General features: G+C 43.7%; 2 protein-coding genes across 4 annotated transcripts; both read left to right on the top strand.

Moving 5' to 3' along the window:
- Positions 1–1,199: 1,199 nt before the first annotated feature.
- LOC113579107 (cystatin-like protein) lies at positions 1,200–4,230 on the top strand. The gene is made up of 4 exons (XM_027012818.3): positions 1,200–1,547; positions 2,541–2,651; positions 2,922–3,002; positions 3,711–4,230. The coding sequence occupies exons 1-4, from the start codon at positions 1,356–1,358 to the stop codon at positions 3,822–3,824; spliced, it is 498 nt and encodes a 165-aa protein (XP_026868619.2). The 5' UTR covers positions 1,200–1,355; the 3' UTR covers positions 3,825–4,230.
- A 6,052-nt stretch (positions 4,231–10,282) lies between these two features.
- Positions 10,283–19,704, top strand: fastk (Fas-activated serine/threonine kinase). Of its 3 annotated transcripts, none has more exons than XM_027030370.3 (10): positions 10,283–10,893; positions 11,613–12,426; positions 12,803–13,279; positions 13,462–13,610; positions 13,744–13,960; positions 14,537–14,696; positions 16,165–16,256; positions 16,397–17,060; positions 17,375–17,489; positions 17,615–19,704. In XM_027030370.3, exons 2-10 carry the CDS (start codon positions 11,655–11,657, stop codon positions 17,699–17,701), a joined length of 2,733 nt encoding a protein of 910 aa, XP_026886171.2. In that variant the 5' UTR covers positions 10,283–10,893; positions 11,613–11,654; the 3' UTR covers positions 17,702–19,704. The 3 variants fall into 3 exon arrangements, with proteins under 3 accessions (XP_026886171.2, XP_035392179.1, XP_081559711.1); XM_035536286.2 differs by having other exon boundaries at positions 10,283–11,492; XM_081703585.1 differs by having other exon boundaries at positions 10,283–12,426.
- Positions 19,705–19,790: the final 86 nt, after the last annotated feature.

Here is a 19,790-nt window from a genome sequence, read left to right as displayed (position 1 = left end):
GGTACCGTCAGGACCCTCCGCTCCTCTGGAGTGAGAGGCACCGTCAGGACCCTCCGCTCCTCTGGGGTGAGGGGTACCGTCAGGACCCTCCGCTCCTCTGGGGTGAGGGGCACCGTCAGGACCCTCCGCTCCTCTGGGGTGAGAGGCACCGTCAGGACCCTCCGCTCCTCTGGGGTGAGGGGCACCGTCAGGACCCTCCGCTCCTCTGGGGTGAGGGGCACCGTCAGGACCCTCCGCTCCTCTGGGGTGAGGGGTACCGTCAGGACCCTCCGCTCCTCTGGGGTGAGGGGCACCGTCAGGACCCTCCGCTCCTCTGGAGTGAGAGGCACCGTCAGGACCCTCCGCTCCTCTGGGGTGAGAGGCACCGTCAGGACCTTCCGCTCCTCTGGGGTGAGAGGCACCGTCAGGACCCTCCGCTCCTCTGGGGTGAGGGGTACCGTCAGGACCCTCCGCTCCTCTGGGGTGAGAGGCACCGTCAGGACCTTCCGCTCCTCTGGGGTGAGAGGCACCGTCAGGACCCTCCGCTCCTCTGGGGTGAGGGGTACCGTCAGGACCCTCCGCTCCTCTGGGGTGAGAGGCACCGTCAGGACCCTCCGCTCCTCTGGGGTGAGAGTGAACGCTGTCAGCAGTTGCCCTCCTCTGAAGAAGTCATGTCTTTTTTTTACCTCTGTGAAAGCACTCTGAAACACTGCACACACTAAGGCTGTTGGCCTTTCCTTTATTCTCTGTTTTTGTTAGATTAAAACAAGATGTGTAAGTGGTACTTCTTCGTATTTTTCAACCTCCTCCAACAACTGATTTATTTCTTTTTTAGAAAAGTGTTGTTTTCTTTTAGGTTTTGTGGCGTGAGTTCGTCCTTATTGATGTAGGGAGGCGACGTTTAATTTGGGGTATGATTATATACTAGAAATTTGACTAATGGATTGACTAAAGGATTTTGTGTGTACATGTCCTTGTGTAATAAATGGTTGTTTTCTTCACTATAAGTTTTACTAGTTGTTAATTACTTAAGCTGTTAATGACTTTAATAGAGAATTAATTTCTGTGTGCTCATACGCGCGTATATACTTTCAGACATGACTCGGTCGGTCAACCTGTTTTCGTGTGTAATTAAGATATTGTGTTTTTGACGGCGCGTTATATAAGGATCACTTGTCCGCTAGTGTTGCGCTTCCCATCTGGTTCAAGGAGGAGTCTAGTAACAACGTTTCAGATTACGAAGGCTTTTGGAAAACATTCGCAGAATTCACTCATTCCTTTCTCACTTCACGTTTTCAGGGAACGTACTCGAATCAATTTACTGCATAAGTTTTGTGCTCAGCCCACACTGGAAAACGGAAAGCGTGCCGTGCAAGATGAACGGTGCAGGTCTTTTTTTGTTTCTCTCTGCAGTGGTTCTGCTCAGTTCTGCTCACAAATGGGACAATTACGACAGTTTTAACAAGCACCTGAAGACGCACATCGACAAGGCCATAGTCGAAGCAAATATGAAATTCAGTGCTCACAGGCGACACATTAATTTTCACCGCCTTGTTGGTCGTCTATCGGTAAGTGATCTCTTCCTCAAGAATAAACAGCATTTAGAAAATTCAACATTGTGCCAATAACTGTTATACAAGCTTTGTTTTCTAGAAATTACTGGTAATGCTTCGGTATCAAGACTTTCGCTTTCTGAAAGACAGTAGACTTATGTTGTAGCCATGTTTGGGAAGCAGGAACTCTTCGGACAGCACAAAACCGTTCATCTGTTTACAGCTGACCGGTTCATTCCATTCCATTTCTTTAAGCCATGATGTTCTTCAATTATAATACAAAAATCACTTTGAAAAGCAGCTAGACATGTACAAGCTCTCCATTTTCTGTAAAAGAGAACTTGAACAAGTAGTGGCTAAATAAATATATGAAAATACGAGTCAATACTGGTCCATGCTGTTGATGGTTGTTAAGGTCAATGTGAGCGCTTGACACACTGAAACAGGAATCAGCGGCTCAGCTGTGTTCTATAGTCTATAATGCAAAGCACAGGAGTTCAGCACCTGTGGGCTTAACACCAGAAGAGAAAGTGCCAGCAGGTGAATGGGCTCACTAATGAGGCGGAGATGAAGAGTGGGGCAGGACTTGGGCGTGTGTGTTCCTGGCGTGACAATCAGAATACAAGAATAGACGAATAACATGTAGACAAATAAATAATTAATATAATTTTAAAAAGTACTAGCGCTTTTAACAACAAAGAGTACGTTGATGGAGGACGCAAACGCTGAAATGGGCGACATTAATTCAGGGCAAATCCAAAATCTCTATCCAAAAATCCAAAATCTCTATCCTCACAGCAGTCCGTGCTCGAGTAGCCGGGCACGAGAGAAACAGATCCAGAATACATAACGAAAGCAAAGACCAGAGCAGAGACAGAAACCAAAGCAAAAACAAACGCACATGGCACTTAGTGCCATCAGCAGTGCAAAAGGGCAAAACCATGGTAGCAATATTCCTTTTGACATTTACAGATAAAAAACACGTCATATTGTTTTCTGTCAAAATAGGTCACATCTCAGAACTACTTTGTCAATGTGATGTTACTCCCCACCATATGTGCTAAAAATGAGACTGAACTAAGACAGCGCAAAGACTGTCCATTTCAAGCCAAGCCGACGGTGAGTATTGCCATTAGTCCTCATTTCCACACCAACAGTGTGTCATCACTTTGTGGAAATTTAACACACTCAAGTTTAGTCATTTGACTAAAGTTACCAAATTATCTTCTCTAACTTGGCAACATTACACTGTCATAGTGAGTTTACTAATGTTATAAATATTACGTTATAAATACGTTATAAATATTCTTATTAAAATCAATATGTGATATTGCATATGCTTTCTGATCCACTCCAACATGGATGTGAAATAAGTCCTGTTTTCCACAGATGGTGATTAACTGTGTTGTGTGTAGTCGACGTGGTGGTACGGAACTTGTTAACTGTGTAAAGCATTTGGACGTGAAAAAGGTCTGTTTCACTTCACACTACATTCTGTGCTGATGCTTTTCTGTTAATTTATTTATCTACCTTGTGCAGGCCTTTAAAGCTATGAACACAAGTAGGCCACTGCAAAATGGATAAAAAAGAGTGCATGTTTCTCTGAAGTTTTCAAGTAACTTCAGTGGAAATGTACATGATTTTCCAGCATGGAAACATAATGTAGTGATGCGTCCACGTGTTCAAAGCACCAATACTGCCTGGTTGAATACTCAACAATGCAAATTTCCAATTTGTCAAAAAATAAATTAATTTCAAATTGCTACTGAATATCTAACAAGCTGATCTGGGAATGTGACTGAACTGGTCTACAGTTTGTGGAGAAGTTTCTGGTGTACATACAGCACCGCAGGTACACATCTGTCGTCTTAGAAAAAACAGGTGTAGAGTGGAATGTCCAGTGAAGCGTTTTCACATTAAGCTTCCCAGTGTTTTTCATAAAGTCCTCATCTATTTGGTACTGAAATGCTGCCAAAAACAGTAAACATGTTTTAGACTGTGATTTGAGTAAATTGTGTGTGTGTGTGTGCTCTTCATCTCTCCCTAACTAAAGGTGAACAGTTTGATGAAACACTGATGACTGTGAACTGTGTTCTTGGTTGCTAAATGGTTTTATCCTAAGTGACTCTTTAGGACGCTTACTCACACAGTTAATTGTCTTTTTTTTTTTTATCTCAGTCAAAGGAGATTCGAGCTGAGTGCTCAGATGACCACAACACTGGGGGAGCATCCATCCTGTCCCTGAAAACTAGCCATAATGAGCAGCCATTTGGATGTATTGGCTGTGTCTGACACTATGATGTCTGAAAATGCACGTTTGAAGCGGGAACAACACAAATTCTAAATGTAAAGGAAAGTTGAGTGTTGAGAATAAGTAATAAACCTGTGGTAAATCTGCTTTACATATAAAATACATGTAAGACATGGAGCAGACTCTTGGAGGATGTGCTTTTCAGTACAACAAAATAACAGTCATTAATCCTACTGTCTTTGTCTGTGCAAGCTTGTTTTAACATCATTATGAAATACCTTGTTATCAATACTCTTACATTTTCACAATATAGTGTGTTTCCAGTGTAAAAGCTAAACATGCTTTGGACTTTGGTATATTTAAATGCAAATACACCTGCTGTAGCTGTGGTTGCATTTTTAAACAGGTTTGTAGCAGTTAATATTCTTAAATAAACATTTTAAAGCATTTGTCTTTTCAAATCATTAAACTTATAAACTCAAACATATTGTTAAAGAAAATAATTTGGATCCATTTTAATCATTTTCCTGAAATCATGTGACCTGCTGTCAAACACACAACTTGGACTTTGAACTGAACTTGCAACTAAATATTTTCCCAAACACTGATTGTTTCATTCCAAAGACCAAAACACATACTAATAATAAAATGAAGTATTTTAAAGCAGGCCTTTATATCGTACTCTTTATATCTCACTCTTTAAATCTCACTCGTTATGTCTCACTCTTTATATCTCACTTTTTATATCTCACTCTTTATATCTCACTCGTTATGTCTCACTCTTTATATCTCACTCTTTTTTGTTGCTGTCTTCTTTGATATCTGATTTAAGGAAACCTGATTGGACCATTAAGCTTAACCATCAACTGTTGGCTGTTATGTAATAAAACATGTTTTTTCAGACAGGTTGAGGACACCAAGTTAATTGTTAACTCACACAGAAGGAAACAGAGACCCCGAAACACACTCTGGCTAAGTCCTGATGTGCAAGATGAGCAGAGTGTTGATAATCCTGCTGCTCTCTGCAGGGCCTCTGCTGGCTTCTGCTCTAACTTGGAAAAATTATGACACCATGGATCATCTCCGACAATACGCTGACAAAGCCGTAACTGAAGCAAATAAGGAGTTTAGACATCTCGGAAAGCACATTAACTTTCACTCATTTGAAAAGACAGTGGTATGTGCTCTTTATTTCCTAGATGAGTTGGTATTTTTTAAATGTTGTCTCTAAAATGTTGTAATTCAGATATCTGCCTTTGATGCTAGAAATTAATGATACAACTTGAATATCAGATACTGCTACTGAAAGTAGTTTGAAAGTGTTTTTACTAAATTACCTTTCCCTAATACATAGGAAAGTCATTCAAATCCTCCCCAAACCTAAAATTGATAGCTTTCAAATGTTGGTTAAAAGGTTAATGTTGCTTTTGTGGGCACAAAGTGCATGTTCATGTTATGAATAATTGGTATGTGAGGGTGTGCAAAATATACTGCACTTATATACAGTACTATTCAGTACCATGTCATTCTGCACCAATGAAAAATGAGCACTATCAATTTGATAAGAAATCAAATATAATGTTTGTGTCCTGTTATAGATCAGTAAGAACTACTATGTCAGGGCAGACTTGAGACTCACCACATGTGATGCAGCAGAAAGTGAGACTGGATACAAACAGCGCAGAGAGTGTGTTTTCAGTGATGGTCTGAGGGTGAGTGGTCCCGTGAGGTCTTCATTTTCACATCAGAACACTGGAGTTTGTCACATTTTCTACAGTAATTTAGTAACATCCAGTGACATTTTATTTGTGTCACATATTTGCTGGTTTAAAAACCTGAAGGTGTCTGGTTGCTATTAGAGCTAAACATAGGCTGCCTTTTCCAGCCGAGGATAAATTGTGTTCTGTGTCGAAAAGAGGATGGACAAGAATTTGTTGACTGTGTAAAGAAGAAAGATGCAAAGAAGGTGCATAACCCTACATACTACATACATACTACATACATACCACATACATACTACATACATACTGCATACATACTACATACATACTACACACATACTACATACATACTACATACATACTACATACATACCACATACATACTACACACATACTACATACATACTACATACATACTACATACATACCCACACATACTACATACATACTACATACATACTACATACATACCCACACATACTACATACATACTACACACATACTACATACATACTACATACATACTACATACATACAAACACATACTACATACAGTACCCACACATACTACATACATACTACATACATACTACATACAATACCCTACATACTACATACATACCCACACATACTACATACATACCCACACATACTACATACATACTACATACATACTACATAAATACTACATACATACCCACACATACTACATACATACTACATACATACTACATACATACCCACACATACTACATACATACTACATACATACTACATACATACTACATACATACTACATACATACCCACACATACTACATACATACTACATACATACCCACACATACTACATACATACTACATACATACCCACACATATTACATACATACTGCATACATACTACATACATACCCACACATACCACATACATACCCATACATACCACATACATACTACATACATACTGCATACATACTACATACATACTACACACATACTACATACATACTACATACATACCACATACATACTACACACATACTACATACATACTACATACATACCCACACATACTACATACATACTACATACATACTACATACATACCCACACATACTACATACATACTACACACATACTACATACATACTACATACATACTACATACAATACCCTACATACTACACACATACTACATACATACCCACACATACTACATACATACCCACACATACTACATACATACTACATACATACTACATAAATACTACATACATACCCACACATACTACATACATACTACATACATACTACATACATACCCACACATACTACATACATACTACATACATACTACATACATACCCACACATACTACATACATACTACATACATACCCACACATACTACATACATACTACATACATACCCACACATATTACATACATACTACATACATACTACATACATACCCACACATACCACATACATACTACATACATATTACATACATACTACATACATACTACATACATACCCACACATACTACATACATACTACATACATACCCACACATACTACATACATACTACATACATACTACATACATACTACACACATACTACATACATACTACATACATACAAACACATACTACATACATACTACATACATACTACATACATACCTACACTTACCACATACCCACACATACTACATACATACAAACACATACTACATACAATACGAACACATACTACATACATACCCACACATACTACATACATACTACATACATACTACATACATACGAACACATACTACATACATACTACATACATACCCACACATACTACATACATACCCACACATACTACATACATACGAACACATACTACATACAATACCCACACATACTACATACATACGAACACATACTACATACATACCCACACATATTACATACAGTACCCACACATACCACATACATACCCACACATACTACATACATACCCACACATACCACATACATACCCACACATACCACATACATACCCACACATACTACATACATACCCACACATACTACATACATTACCCACACATACCACATACATACGAACACATACTACATACATACCCACACATACCACATACATACGAACACATACTACATACATACCCACACATACCACATACATACGAACACATAATACATACATACGAACACATACTACATACATACGAACACATAATACATACATACGAACACATACTACATGCATACCCACACATACCACATACATACCCACACATACTACATACATACGAAGACATACTACATACATTACCCACACATACCACATACATACGAACACATACTACATACATACCCACACATACTACATACATACGAACACATAATACATACATACGAACACATACTACATACATACGAACACATAATACATACATACAAACACATACTACATACATACCCACACATACCACATACATACGAACACATACTACATACATTACCCATACATACCACATACATACCCACACATACTACATACATTACCCACACATACCACATACATACCCACACATACCACATACATACGAACACATACTACATACATACCCACACATATTACATACATTACCCACACATACCACATACATACCCACACATATTACATACATACCCACACATACCACATACATACCCACACATACTACATACATTACCCACACATACCACATACATACGAACACATACTACATACATACGAACACATACTACATACATACCCACACATACCACATACATACAAACACATACTACATACATACGAACACATAATACATACATACGAACACATACTACATACATACCCACACATACTACATACATACCCACACATATTACATACATACCCACACATACCACATACATACCCACACATAATACATACATACCCACACATACCACATACATACCCACACATAATACATATGTACCCACACATACCACATACATACCCACACATACTACATACATTACCCACACATACCACATACAATACCTATACATACTACATACATACCCACACATATTACATACGATACCCACACATACTTCATACATACCCACACATACCACATACAATACCCACACATACTACATACATACCCACACATATTACATACATACCCACACGTATTACATATAGTACCCACACATACCACATACAATACCCACATATACTACATACGTACCCACACATACTACATACATACCCACACATATTACATATAGTACCCACACATACCATACAATACCCACACATACTACATACATTACCCACACATACCACATACAATACCCACACATACCACATACAATACCCACACATACTACATACATACCCACACATATTACATACAATACCCACACATACCACATACAATACCCACACATACTACATGCAGTACCCACACATATTACATACAGTACCCACACTTACTACATACATACCCACACATAGCACATACAATACCCACATAATACATTCAATACCCACACATACTACATACAATACCCACACATACTACATACGATACCCACACTTACTACATACATACCCACACATAATACATACAATACCCACACATACTACATACAATACCCACACATATTACATACATACCCACACATACTACATACATACCCACACAAACTACATACAATACCCACACATACCACATACAGTACCCACACATACCACATACAATGCCCACACATATTACATACATACCCACACGTATTACATATAGTACCCACACATACCACATACAATACCCACATATACTACATACGTACCCACACATACTACATACATACCCACACATATTACATATAGTACCCACACATATTACATACAGTACCCACACATACCACATACAATAGCCACAATTCTGTCTGCTCATCTATCTACTACAGTCAAGTCAAGACCCTCAAGGTCTCACTGAATATATGAATGAATTAATATATAAGGTGAATATATGCATTAATAATTAATTAATAATTCTAACTTCTTATTTCAGAGAGATTTTCTTCGTAATAAGATATGTTCTTTTTCCTTACATGGAGAACATCACTCATTTGCCTCTGGGGATAAATAATAAACATATGTGACCACATATGTTGGATGTGTTCCAGTGTTGATTTCACTCAGAAATGCAAAGATCAATGCTAATAAAAAGATGGTAAAATGATTCTGACATCTTATTTAACAAATAAATGAATTAATAATTGTACAAATAAAAAATTAAAAAGTGATGTCATCTTTTTGTGTTTGGGTTTAAGCACTGTAATTAAAGAAAAAGAATCACACCATTATTCAACCCCTGTAAAGTTCTTTAAAGCTCTATTAATTTCTATAAGCCTGTAAAAAAGGTGATTGAACAATCTACTCATCATACTTGTAATTTAGTGTTTTGATGACTCTGGTGTTTTAATAAATAATGGAACCATTGGGCTTATGGGCTTATCTAGATCTTATCCAGGGGAGAAGGAAAGGTTTTTGTATTCCCAATGCTTTTCTATCCAAGCCACGCTGAGGTTTGTTTAGTTAGTGTGTGTGTGTGTGTGTGTGTGTGTGTGTGTGTGTGTGTGTGTGTGTGTGTGTGTGTGTGTGTGTGTTTATTATAGATGACATATCAAAAGTTCACACAATTCACACCTGATCACTTCTTTAAAAACCTCGGAGTAAACAAATCGCGCGTACTTGTGTTTGTTCCCGTACAAAAACACGTGTTTCCGGCTTGCCTCTGTTGACTTCCGGGAACATGGCGCAGGCCGGGGTCGCGGACCAGGGCGCAGGAAGGCCGTGGGTGTGACACCGCGGACACATGTGGGCCGTGCGCGTGGTGCAGAGCTGAGCTTACGGTCCGGTAACTTGTAGGGCCACACGAGCCTGTGCGCGTGTGTGTGAGCTTGGATAGGCCGCGTGTCCTGGCAGGGTTTGTATCTCAGCAGGCGTCGTGCCGCTCGCAGGTGTCCGAGTGTGTGGGGCTGAGCAGCCTCTGACCGGCGCACGTTAGCAGCGTCTCTCACTTTATCTGTTTTATCCTCTGTTAGCGTCGCAGCCTGCTAGATCGCTAGCTCGGGACACTCAGCTCGTCTTTGTGCCTCCATTTTTCCGACCTGCGTAAACTACCGAGTCGGGGATGAACTCATAAGGCGTTTGGTGTAAAATTCCTGACGAAGCTGCTGTTGTGTTTTATGGAGTTTTTAAGACAACGACTGCGAATGTCCTCTCATGTCACGGGTGATCCGCAGCGCCCTCGGCTTCCCTCGCCGTCCTGTAGCTTAAACATGTAAGTAAAACGTTCTGACTTCTGCAGAAGAACCGCCAGGCCTGTATCGTATCTTGCACACCCTCTTACTGAATTACTGACACAAACGTCTGTGTCAGTGTAAGTACATACATACGGTTTTTTCCTAGAAGCTGTTTCATAACTACATCCGATGTAACCTAGTAGAGGCAAAATATAATCGTAGACTAAGGATCCCACTGACTGCTTTACTGCTACATAGCCGTGTGGACTTTTGCAAGTATTATTAGATTTATTATATTCTATGTATTGTCTAAGCTCGCTCTTCAGTATTGCCGGGTTGCTCTTGGCGTGAAGGGTTACTGCTTCGTATGATTACGTAGCTCAAGTTCGGTTCTCTGATGTCAGTTACAAGCTTGTGCATTTGTTGGTTTATGTGCCGTATATGTAAGTTACAGCAACACTGATTTTGCTGTTATTTGAGATTGAGTCCCTTAATGAAAATCCCCAGACTCAGGTTAGGGTGTGATTAGTGCATGCTGGCTCAGCGTGAGTTCAGTTCTAGTCTTGGCTGTTTCTGGAAGAGCTCCCCGGTTACAAGAGTGAGCACTTTGTCTGCTGCGTTATCTAAGGTTTGCCAGGTGATTTGAAGATGATGATTATTACGTGCTGATTCTGTAAACTTGCAAGAAACATTTTAAGCATGCAGTGTGTTTGCTAGACATGGATGTTGCTATAACGATAGATATTTCTGTTTTTAGGTATATAGCCTTTAACCTGAGTGTTGGACCACCCTGTATACCATGCAGGGACTTCCCTCTCGTCTCCTCGTAACCTGCGGGAGATTTTACTTGCCTCCCTATCCTTCCTGCCTGCCGGCTCCAGGAGCTCTTGTGAGTATGTACGCCGCACGCTTTTGTGGAGGTGGAGGGAGCAAGCCACGTCGTCGTGTGGGTCTGATGGGGGGGGGACCTGTGCTGGAGGACTGCCCCCTCACTGCTCACCCCTCCCACGTCACGCCGCCCCAGAGTTACCCCCCGCCCTACCAGGGCCGTTTGGAAGCCCACCGGCCCCGCTACCAGCCCCCCCAGCGCTACCACGCTCTCCCACAGCACCATGCCCACCTGCCCCCCCCGCACTATCAGGCCCATTTGCACCACAGCAAGAAGAAGACGTGGAACTTCATCCACGAGAAGATGAGCTACGACACCTTCTTCACGATGAAACGCCTGATCGATCGCTCGCGCAGCGTGGACGAGGTGCTGCGCTGGGTCACCCAGAATCCGGCCAAGGTGTCACACAACCACTACCCCATCGCCCTGCAGAAGATCGGCCAGCTGCTGGTGCTCCAGCAGGGCGGAGGACCTGGGAGCGGGGGAGGGGTCATGGGGAGCGGAGCAGGCCCCGGGGACGGCGTGCTGTCCTCGCCCCATGCGGGCGGGCCGGGCGACGGTGTCTCTCGCTCCATGTTGGAGCACCAGGACTTCCAGACACTCTGTGACGCAATCGTTAACGACTGCTCCAAGTTCGACAACTTCAGCATTGTGAACTGTCTGTATGCTGCAGCCACGCTCGGTAAGCCTGTGTGAGCTTAAGAGTTTTCCACGCTTTTTTTTTTTTTTTTTTTTTAACTATAGCTGTTTGATGTTGACAAGAAGAATAGCGTTTATCATTTTGAGAAATATTATTGTAATAAATTAGTACTCTTCCCTATAGAGTAGGAAGAGCACACAAGTTATTGTTCTGATTTTAACCAGGAGGTTGCTGATGTGATTGTCGGAATACTACATTAAAAATAACCCTATGGTGATAACCGCAGTTTTGATTAATACATGACATTTGCAAATCTTTATTCAGAGTACAAGGAAATTAGGTTAGTTGGTAGGACAGACATCTGCTGTCATGCAAAACTCTTCACCTGTGCCGTACCTGCGTGGGCGTGTTCCTGCAGGACTGCCCAGTGACTCTCGCATAGTGCAGGTGCTGGAGGCAGAGTCCCAGGGCCGCCTGGCGCAGTTCAACCAGAAGGACATCTCCATGGTCTTCAGCAGCTGTATGAAGCTTCGTCCATCCAGCCAGCAGCACCCGCTCATCGAGTCCTGCCTGGCAGCACTGGAGAAGAACATTGAGCGAGAGCGCCACCCACAGACGCTCTTCCTCCTGCTGTCATACTACCGCGCGCGGTGGCGGACTCTGCAGGCGGCCGACGGCTCCCTGGCCGAGCAGCTGGTGGTCAGCCGCAAGATCCTGCGTCTGACCAAGCACACGCTAGCCAGCGTGAGCTGCGTGCGTGACCACGAGATGGCGCTGCTTGATGAGATGCTGGCCGTGTGCGCGCGAGAGGCCAGCAACAAAAGTCTGGAGCTCATCTTCAGCTCACACCTCTTCTACCAGAATCGGCAGGAGAAGTTTGTCAGCAGCCTGGCTGGTGAGTGCACGCCGCCCCCCGTCTTATGCCTCTACTGGGTGTCCATGTAGGCATGGTTTGGAGGGAACAGGTTGCGAAACCACCCAGTCGTGTGGTGTCCGTGAGGTGCCGTTCACTTTGCGTTTGTTTGTATGTCTGTAAATATGCGAGTCTGGGTGCTCAAAGCTGGCTTTGTGTCTCAGAGGAGCTGCCTAAGAAGGTTGACAGCATCACTCCTTACACCATGGCCCTTATCGCCAAGTACATCGCACGCCATCGTCTGCGCTCCACACGCCTGCTCGACACCATCGCAGACTTCCTCGTCAAGAAGGGCGAGTACCTAGACAGCAAGGTAAGACCCATGGCCTGCAATGGCTGGGAGGTGAATGCAGCCAATCAAAAGCCATGTTATTTGTGTGCAATGCGTGTGTCTTTCTAACCATGGCCCGATGGGGGGGGGTCTCTGGTGCCGTTTTGCTGTGCAGGTCATCCAGAAGCTCGTGTTCCCCTTCAGCCGTATGAGCTACAGGCCTGCGAACGATGCCCAGTTCTTCTCCAAGCTGGAGATGGTGTTGGAGCTGAAGGCGCTAAGCTCGCCGTTGGCCACTGTCAACATCCTCATGTCCCTTTTCCAGCTGGGTCACTTCCCAAGTCTGGTGCTCCACCGTGTCTTCTCTCCCTCCTTCATCAGCAACGTCACCAGTGAGTGCCACCAGCCCTGCCTCCACGCCAGCATCAGGGCATTGTAATAGGCTGCTGCTATATGCTCTAGCTGGTTTGCTCAGTTTCAGATCGCAAATGGATTTTAATATGACCAGAATTTTAAATAATTTTGATAGTTGAGTGTTTGTTGCTGTACACTGTGCCTGTAGTACAGTAATGTGCATGTGTGAGACTGCAGTCTAGTAGCGCTAGGACGGTTTTCCTTGTCTACCTGCTTCAACACCTCTGACCACACCAGCTCATTAACAGGCCCTTGGTGAGGGAATCAGACACGATAAAGGAATATTCTATCAGTCTCAGTCGCCAGGATTTTGTTTGTTTTCAGGAATGTGCTCCATGGTCATCGATCGTACGCTATTGACGTGGTAAATAGATTTGAATGAAGAATGCAGGAATATTTCTTAACTTTTTTTTGGGTCAAATACCATAGTGATGTGAAGTGATTAAAAGCCAGACTGCGCAGCAGTGACCCCTGGTGGCTACTTCTTTGTAGTGCACTCCTGTTCCAGCTGCGTGGCAGTGAGCTGCTGGTGTCCTGTCTGTGTTGCTGTGCAGACAGCCCGTATGCGTTGATCGTGCGTCGTTACCTGTCCCTGCTGGACGCAGCTGTGGAACTGGAGCACCGGGAGTATGCAGGACCCCGCCTGCAGGATGTCCACAAAGTGCTCATGTTCGACCATGCCCTCACCGCCGATGAGGTGAACCGCAAGTACAGGTGAGTGTCTCCTGCAGAGGAGGCAGAGCCTCCGCACTCGTCCAGACTCGTCCTACGCCAAATTATCCAGTCGGTGGACAGGTGAAAGACAGACAGGTGATCATTCTTAGGTGATGGACAGACAGGTGATCATTCCTAGCAAATGCTTTCATCAGACTTAATTTACAACACAGACCTTGTAGATAAACCCTTGTTGTTGTCTAGTTGGAGGTTATACCCCATCTGTTTTTGTTTGACCCCATCTGTTTTTGTTTGACCCCATCTGTTTCGTTTGACCCGCTCTGTTTTGTTTGAGCCCCCATCTGTTGTCCATCCTTTAGTTCATTGTCAGTAATCAGTTTCTGACCACAAGACCACTGTTGGCTGGATTTGTTTGGCTTGTAAACCAGTGTCAGCCCGGCATGTTTACCCTTAACCAGCTCAAAGCCTACTGCTGTGTTGGTCCACCCAGATAATATCCAGTAATAATACCAGGGGTCAGTACTTATGCTAGAACTGAATTTTCCATGATAACTTCATAGTTATCAGTGTTGTGACAGGAAGGAAATGGTAGGAGGAGGCACGGGAAGAGTGAAGTAAGGAGAGAACGGTCCACAAGCTCCGCCCATGCTGGCAAGCAGACGTGGGATTGGTTAGCGTCGGGGGGGGGGGGATCCAACCCCCCCAGAGAGCGAGGCCAGTTTCGCTCTCCTGGAATCCCAGCCAGAGACGGCTCTGGTGTCAGCGGGGTTTGGACCGGCTGTCACTTGATGACAGGGTCAGCGCTTAGACCACTGAGCCACTCAGGAGAAAATAGCAAATCCCTACGTCCTGAAGCCGTCTCCTGAGTAACTCTGTGACTCGGAGCACAGTGTCCTATGCACACTGTGTTCGTGTGGAAAAGCAATGGTAATGATTACCGTGTTCAGCCCATGTGGTGGAGAAGAGCATGAGAGTTAACCAGGGTCTTTGGCAAAACAAAGTAAGTTTAGAATTCATAAGGGAGTTTTAGGAAAATTTTCATTTTCTTTGAACTGATCCTTCTAAAGGTATGGAAATGGCAAAGGTAAGTTCGTCTTTCTCTAACAGTCGAGCTTCGTTTCAAAAAGTAAAAAATTAAGGTTTAACGATAACGAATCAGATGAAAAAAGACTTTTTCAGCCACGTGCATTAGACAAGCCCAAAAAAACACATCTGTCCATACTTTTCCAGGCAGCTGCTGAGGTGATGGGACAATGCTCCTTCTTAGGAAAATGTACTCTGTAATCAGAGAATGTGAGAAGTTTACCAGAGCGTTCCCAACGGAAGGAACGCTTGCTGATCTATAGAGTAATAAAACAGCATATAGCACATCATTCATCACTGAAAATGGTTTAGAGATTTCCTCTGACCCGTGTCGGGAAATTAATCTGTGTTGTGTATTGCTTTGTACTGTGAGGATTTTTGCAGTTTTGTAACTGGTGTCATGACTGTGTATTTTGTGTTGTAGTTACAAAGGACTGGTGGCAGAGGCCTTGCGGCAGCTGGTTGGAGAACACGGATACAAGCAGGATGAAGTTCTGGCTCCAGGATATTACACAGGTCCAGACACACACACACACACACACACACACTGTCCACGTGTCTGCATAGCGCCAGAATACCGTTGTCCCGTGTCAGGTTTTTTGTTTCTGTGTTCTTGTTCTGCTGATGTCTTTAACACGCTCTCTGTCATTACCCAGATTTCCTGCTGTGGCTCGACCGTACAGGCCGCGTCCTCCCCATCCGTGCGGGAGCTCCGGTGGTCCCGTTGAGGGTGGACTCCCCTCCGTGCACCGTCACAAACCCCAAATCCCCCGAGGGCTCCAGCTCGGTCACGGCCCTCACCTCCGACTTCCAGACGTTCTCCCCCTTCTCTCCATCTTTGAAAGAGACGGCCAGCAAGCAGGCTGGAGACGACACACCCTTCCTGCCCACGCACGTGCGCCAGCCGGCACCGGCCGCACAGAGGCTGGGTGCCAACGGGACGGTGCCGCTGGACTACAACGTCTACTACACCACCTCAGATTACTACGCACCACTGGCCAAGGAGCACTCCCTGGAGAGCCAGGACAGCTCCACGCTCAGCAGCCCCTCAGACTGCCTGGTGCAGGGGGGGCCGGCTGTGGCCGGGACCGCCACGCCCCACGACTCCCTCTTCCAGTTCTCCATCGGAAAGATCCTGGAGGACGAGGGGGGGGTGTCCATGGCAGCGGGGGGTGACCCAGGGCCAGTCTGTGAGATCGTGCCCTTCTACGAGGGGGTGACCTATGAGGGGGATGGCGGCACGGTGAGCACCCCTGTGCCCCAGATGCACCCTGCCGAGCCGCCGGACATGGACAGGACAAGCGGGGAGCACGTGAAGAGGTCAGTCTGACATCATTGTGTCCCTCCAGAACACCTGTTCTGGTAATGAGTTTGACGATTCTCTCGGTAGTTCGATGTTCCTCTCTGTAGCCGCTCTGGTGTTGGTAAAGCCCAAGCCAACCGATACCCCAGAGGATTAAGAATCTCAGGCAGACAGAAAACACTCTATCTGTTTAACGTGTCACTGTGGCTGTCTTGATTAAAGACATTCACGTGATCTAATGAGTGGAAATATTCCAGTTCCTTGTTATCTGGTACACGGGATTGTGTGCTTACTGGGGGCTTTTCTGAGTGTACATGTCCTCTGTGCACAGGGTGATCATGTCAGTGAATGACAAGTGGCATTACTGCCACAACTCTGACGTGCTGGTGGGCTCTAGGACCATGAGGGATCGGCACCTGCAGCTGCTGGGCTACGTCATCCTGCAGGTGAGAAGCAAAATCTGGGAGGTGTCAGTGGGTTGTTTCAGAGATGGTGCTGTCTGCGCTTGAGTAAATTTTGTGTGTGTGTGTGTGTGTGTGTGTGTGTGTGTGTGTGTGTGTGTGTCTCTCAGTTGCCCTACCTGGAGTTGGAGAAATTGAATGGAATCGAAGAAGTGAAGCAGTACCTCCACAAAAAGCTGCTGGAAGTTCCGTTATGACAGTGGAAAAGTACAGCTGTGTGTGCGTGCGTGCGTGCATGCGTGCATGCATGCATGCATGCAAGCAAGCATGTGCAACCTTTAGTTTCAAGAGGCTTTGCTGTTTTGCAGAAAGATGTGTGTGTGTGTGTGTGTGTGTGTGTGTGTGTGGTCCTAGTTTTTAGGACAGCGACACTAAGACAGCACTGTCTTACTTCCTGACTGGGGCAAAGGGATTTAACACCTCTGGGCAAAATCTTAAACACTGTCTGTCTGTCTAAAGACACACAAAAACCTGAATACCTTTACGCTGAGATTTCTACCAGTCATGTGACCGGAGTCACATGACTGGAGGCTGGTGACTTTCCTGGTGTTTCTAGGACACTGCTGCTTCTGAACTGACTTCAAAACCGAAGACATTTGAACGGGCTGACTTGAGATCATACTGACCTATAAGAAAAATGGTTTCTTTCTAAAAGAAAAACAGTTTTTATTACACCATAAATTTAGGAAAAAACACGACATGATGCCAACCAATTATAACAAAATACAAGTAAATATAGCCAAATAAATTTTTAAAAATTTGTGCCAGTGTATTGATACATGTATCACCAGTGATTTCATTTTGATATATTGCCATAGCGATATATTGATCAGAGCCTTAGTTCTAGGTGGGAAACTGATAATTCCTGCCTGTGCTTTGAATTCAGCACTACCTGGACCAAATGCCTTTCTCCCTCGATGTCTGGTAGAGCTCTCAGTCTTGGGCTGGATGAGACATGGCTGCTCTGTACCTCAGAGTCCCAATACTTCCCCCTTGGGCTCACGTAAAGGTGTTGGAAGACGATGTGTTGAGAGCAAGTTATGCAGGACGAGGGGGATGGGGAATTGTGCTGAATGTGGAGGCTAGACTCTCAGCTGCTACTCAGACCGCTGATTTGATATTTTGTCCAGATTGAGTGTTCCTTGGTACTTTTACTGCCTTTGATTTGCTAATAAAGGTGAGGCACACTGTTTCTTGTGGATGATACTGTGCCACACACTAAATCTCTAGCTTTTTCTCCCAGGTTGTTGATCTGTCTCATTAGTGTTTTAAACCATGTGGGGGACAGGCTGGGAAGAGACACTATGATTCACCCTGTGTCTAGCAGGATGAAAGGGTGCTTTTACGGAATAATGAACAGCAGATGGGAACTTGTTGCTGGATTTCAGGTGCCATCATGGACACCAAGCCCTGACCATTGCAACAGATCCCCCACACTGGGTCATGGCACGACAGCTTAATGTTATCTTACAAAACTTGTCCAAGATGGATGAAACAGACAAAGCAATGGTAATGGAAATGAATCCGAACAGAGTGTTTATAGAGCGTTAGGAAAGGATATATACATTTTATTTTCTCAGAATGATGTTTGTACTTTGTCATGTCAAGGAGCGCAAAGCAACGCACTCAGCAGACGGCTGGAGTAATAATTACATGATGTCTTTGTTGTCAGACTCCTGCTAAGCATGTTTGCGTGACTGTGTCCCATTACATCAGAGGTGTGTTTTAATGAACAGTGTCCAGTCCAAAAGGTATTCTGTCAGATGGATAATGGCTGCATCAAAGTGCATTAGTGGGAGAACCTAACAATTTGAAAGAGATTACTAAGACAGATCAATAACCATTTGTGTCAAAAATAAGTAAGTTTGTGTTGAGATTTTAAGATTATATAATGAGGGTTAAAGTATTTGGGGGAGGGGGGTGTTATGGTTTCATGCACATTTTGTCAGATGTGTGGATACGATAGGGCCGTGATGTGGAAGCTTGTGTGTGTGTGATCTCGTTCTCGTGGCACTGTTGCTGTGTGCGTTTGCTTTGCTATTTTTGGGGAGAGAAATTATTTATTATGGCAAGTGTTCCTTTGAATGTAAGAGGATGGATGTCTGTTGGGGTGTAGGTGGGAAATTGATGGAAATCTGTTTATATATACATATTAAAATGTCTATATAAAATCATTATTAAAAAAGCAGAAAGCAAACAGCTTTTTTTTCAGTTGTGTCTTTTGTGTCCAGACTTTGTTGTATTTACACTAACGTTACATTGCATGGCCAGTCAGCTCCCTTCACT

This window comes from Electrophorus electricus, chromosome 20 (genome assembly GCF_041902795.1).
Source record: "Electrophorus electricus isolate QZ-2024a chromosome 20, ASM4190279v1, whole genome shotgun sequence".
In the NCBI taxonomy this organism is placed as follows: Eukaryota; Metazoa; Chordata; class Actinopteri; order Gymnotiformes; family Gymnotidae; genus Electrophorus; species Electrophorus electricus.
The sequence above is the reverse complement of the archived record's forward strand: the minus strand, read 5'-3'. Positions and strand labels throughout refer to the sequence as shown.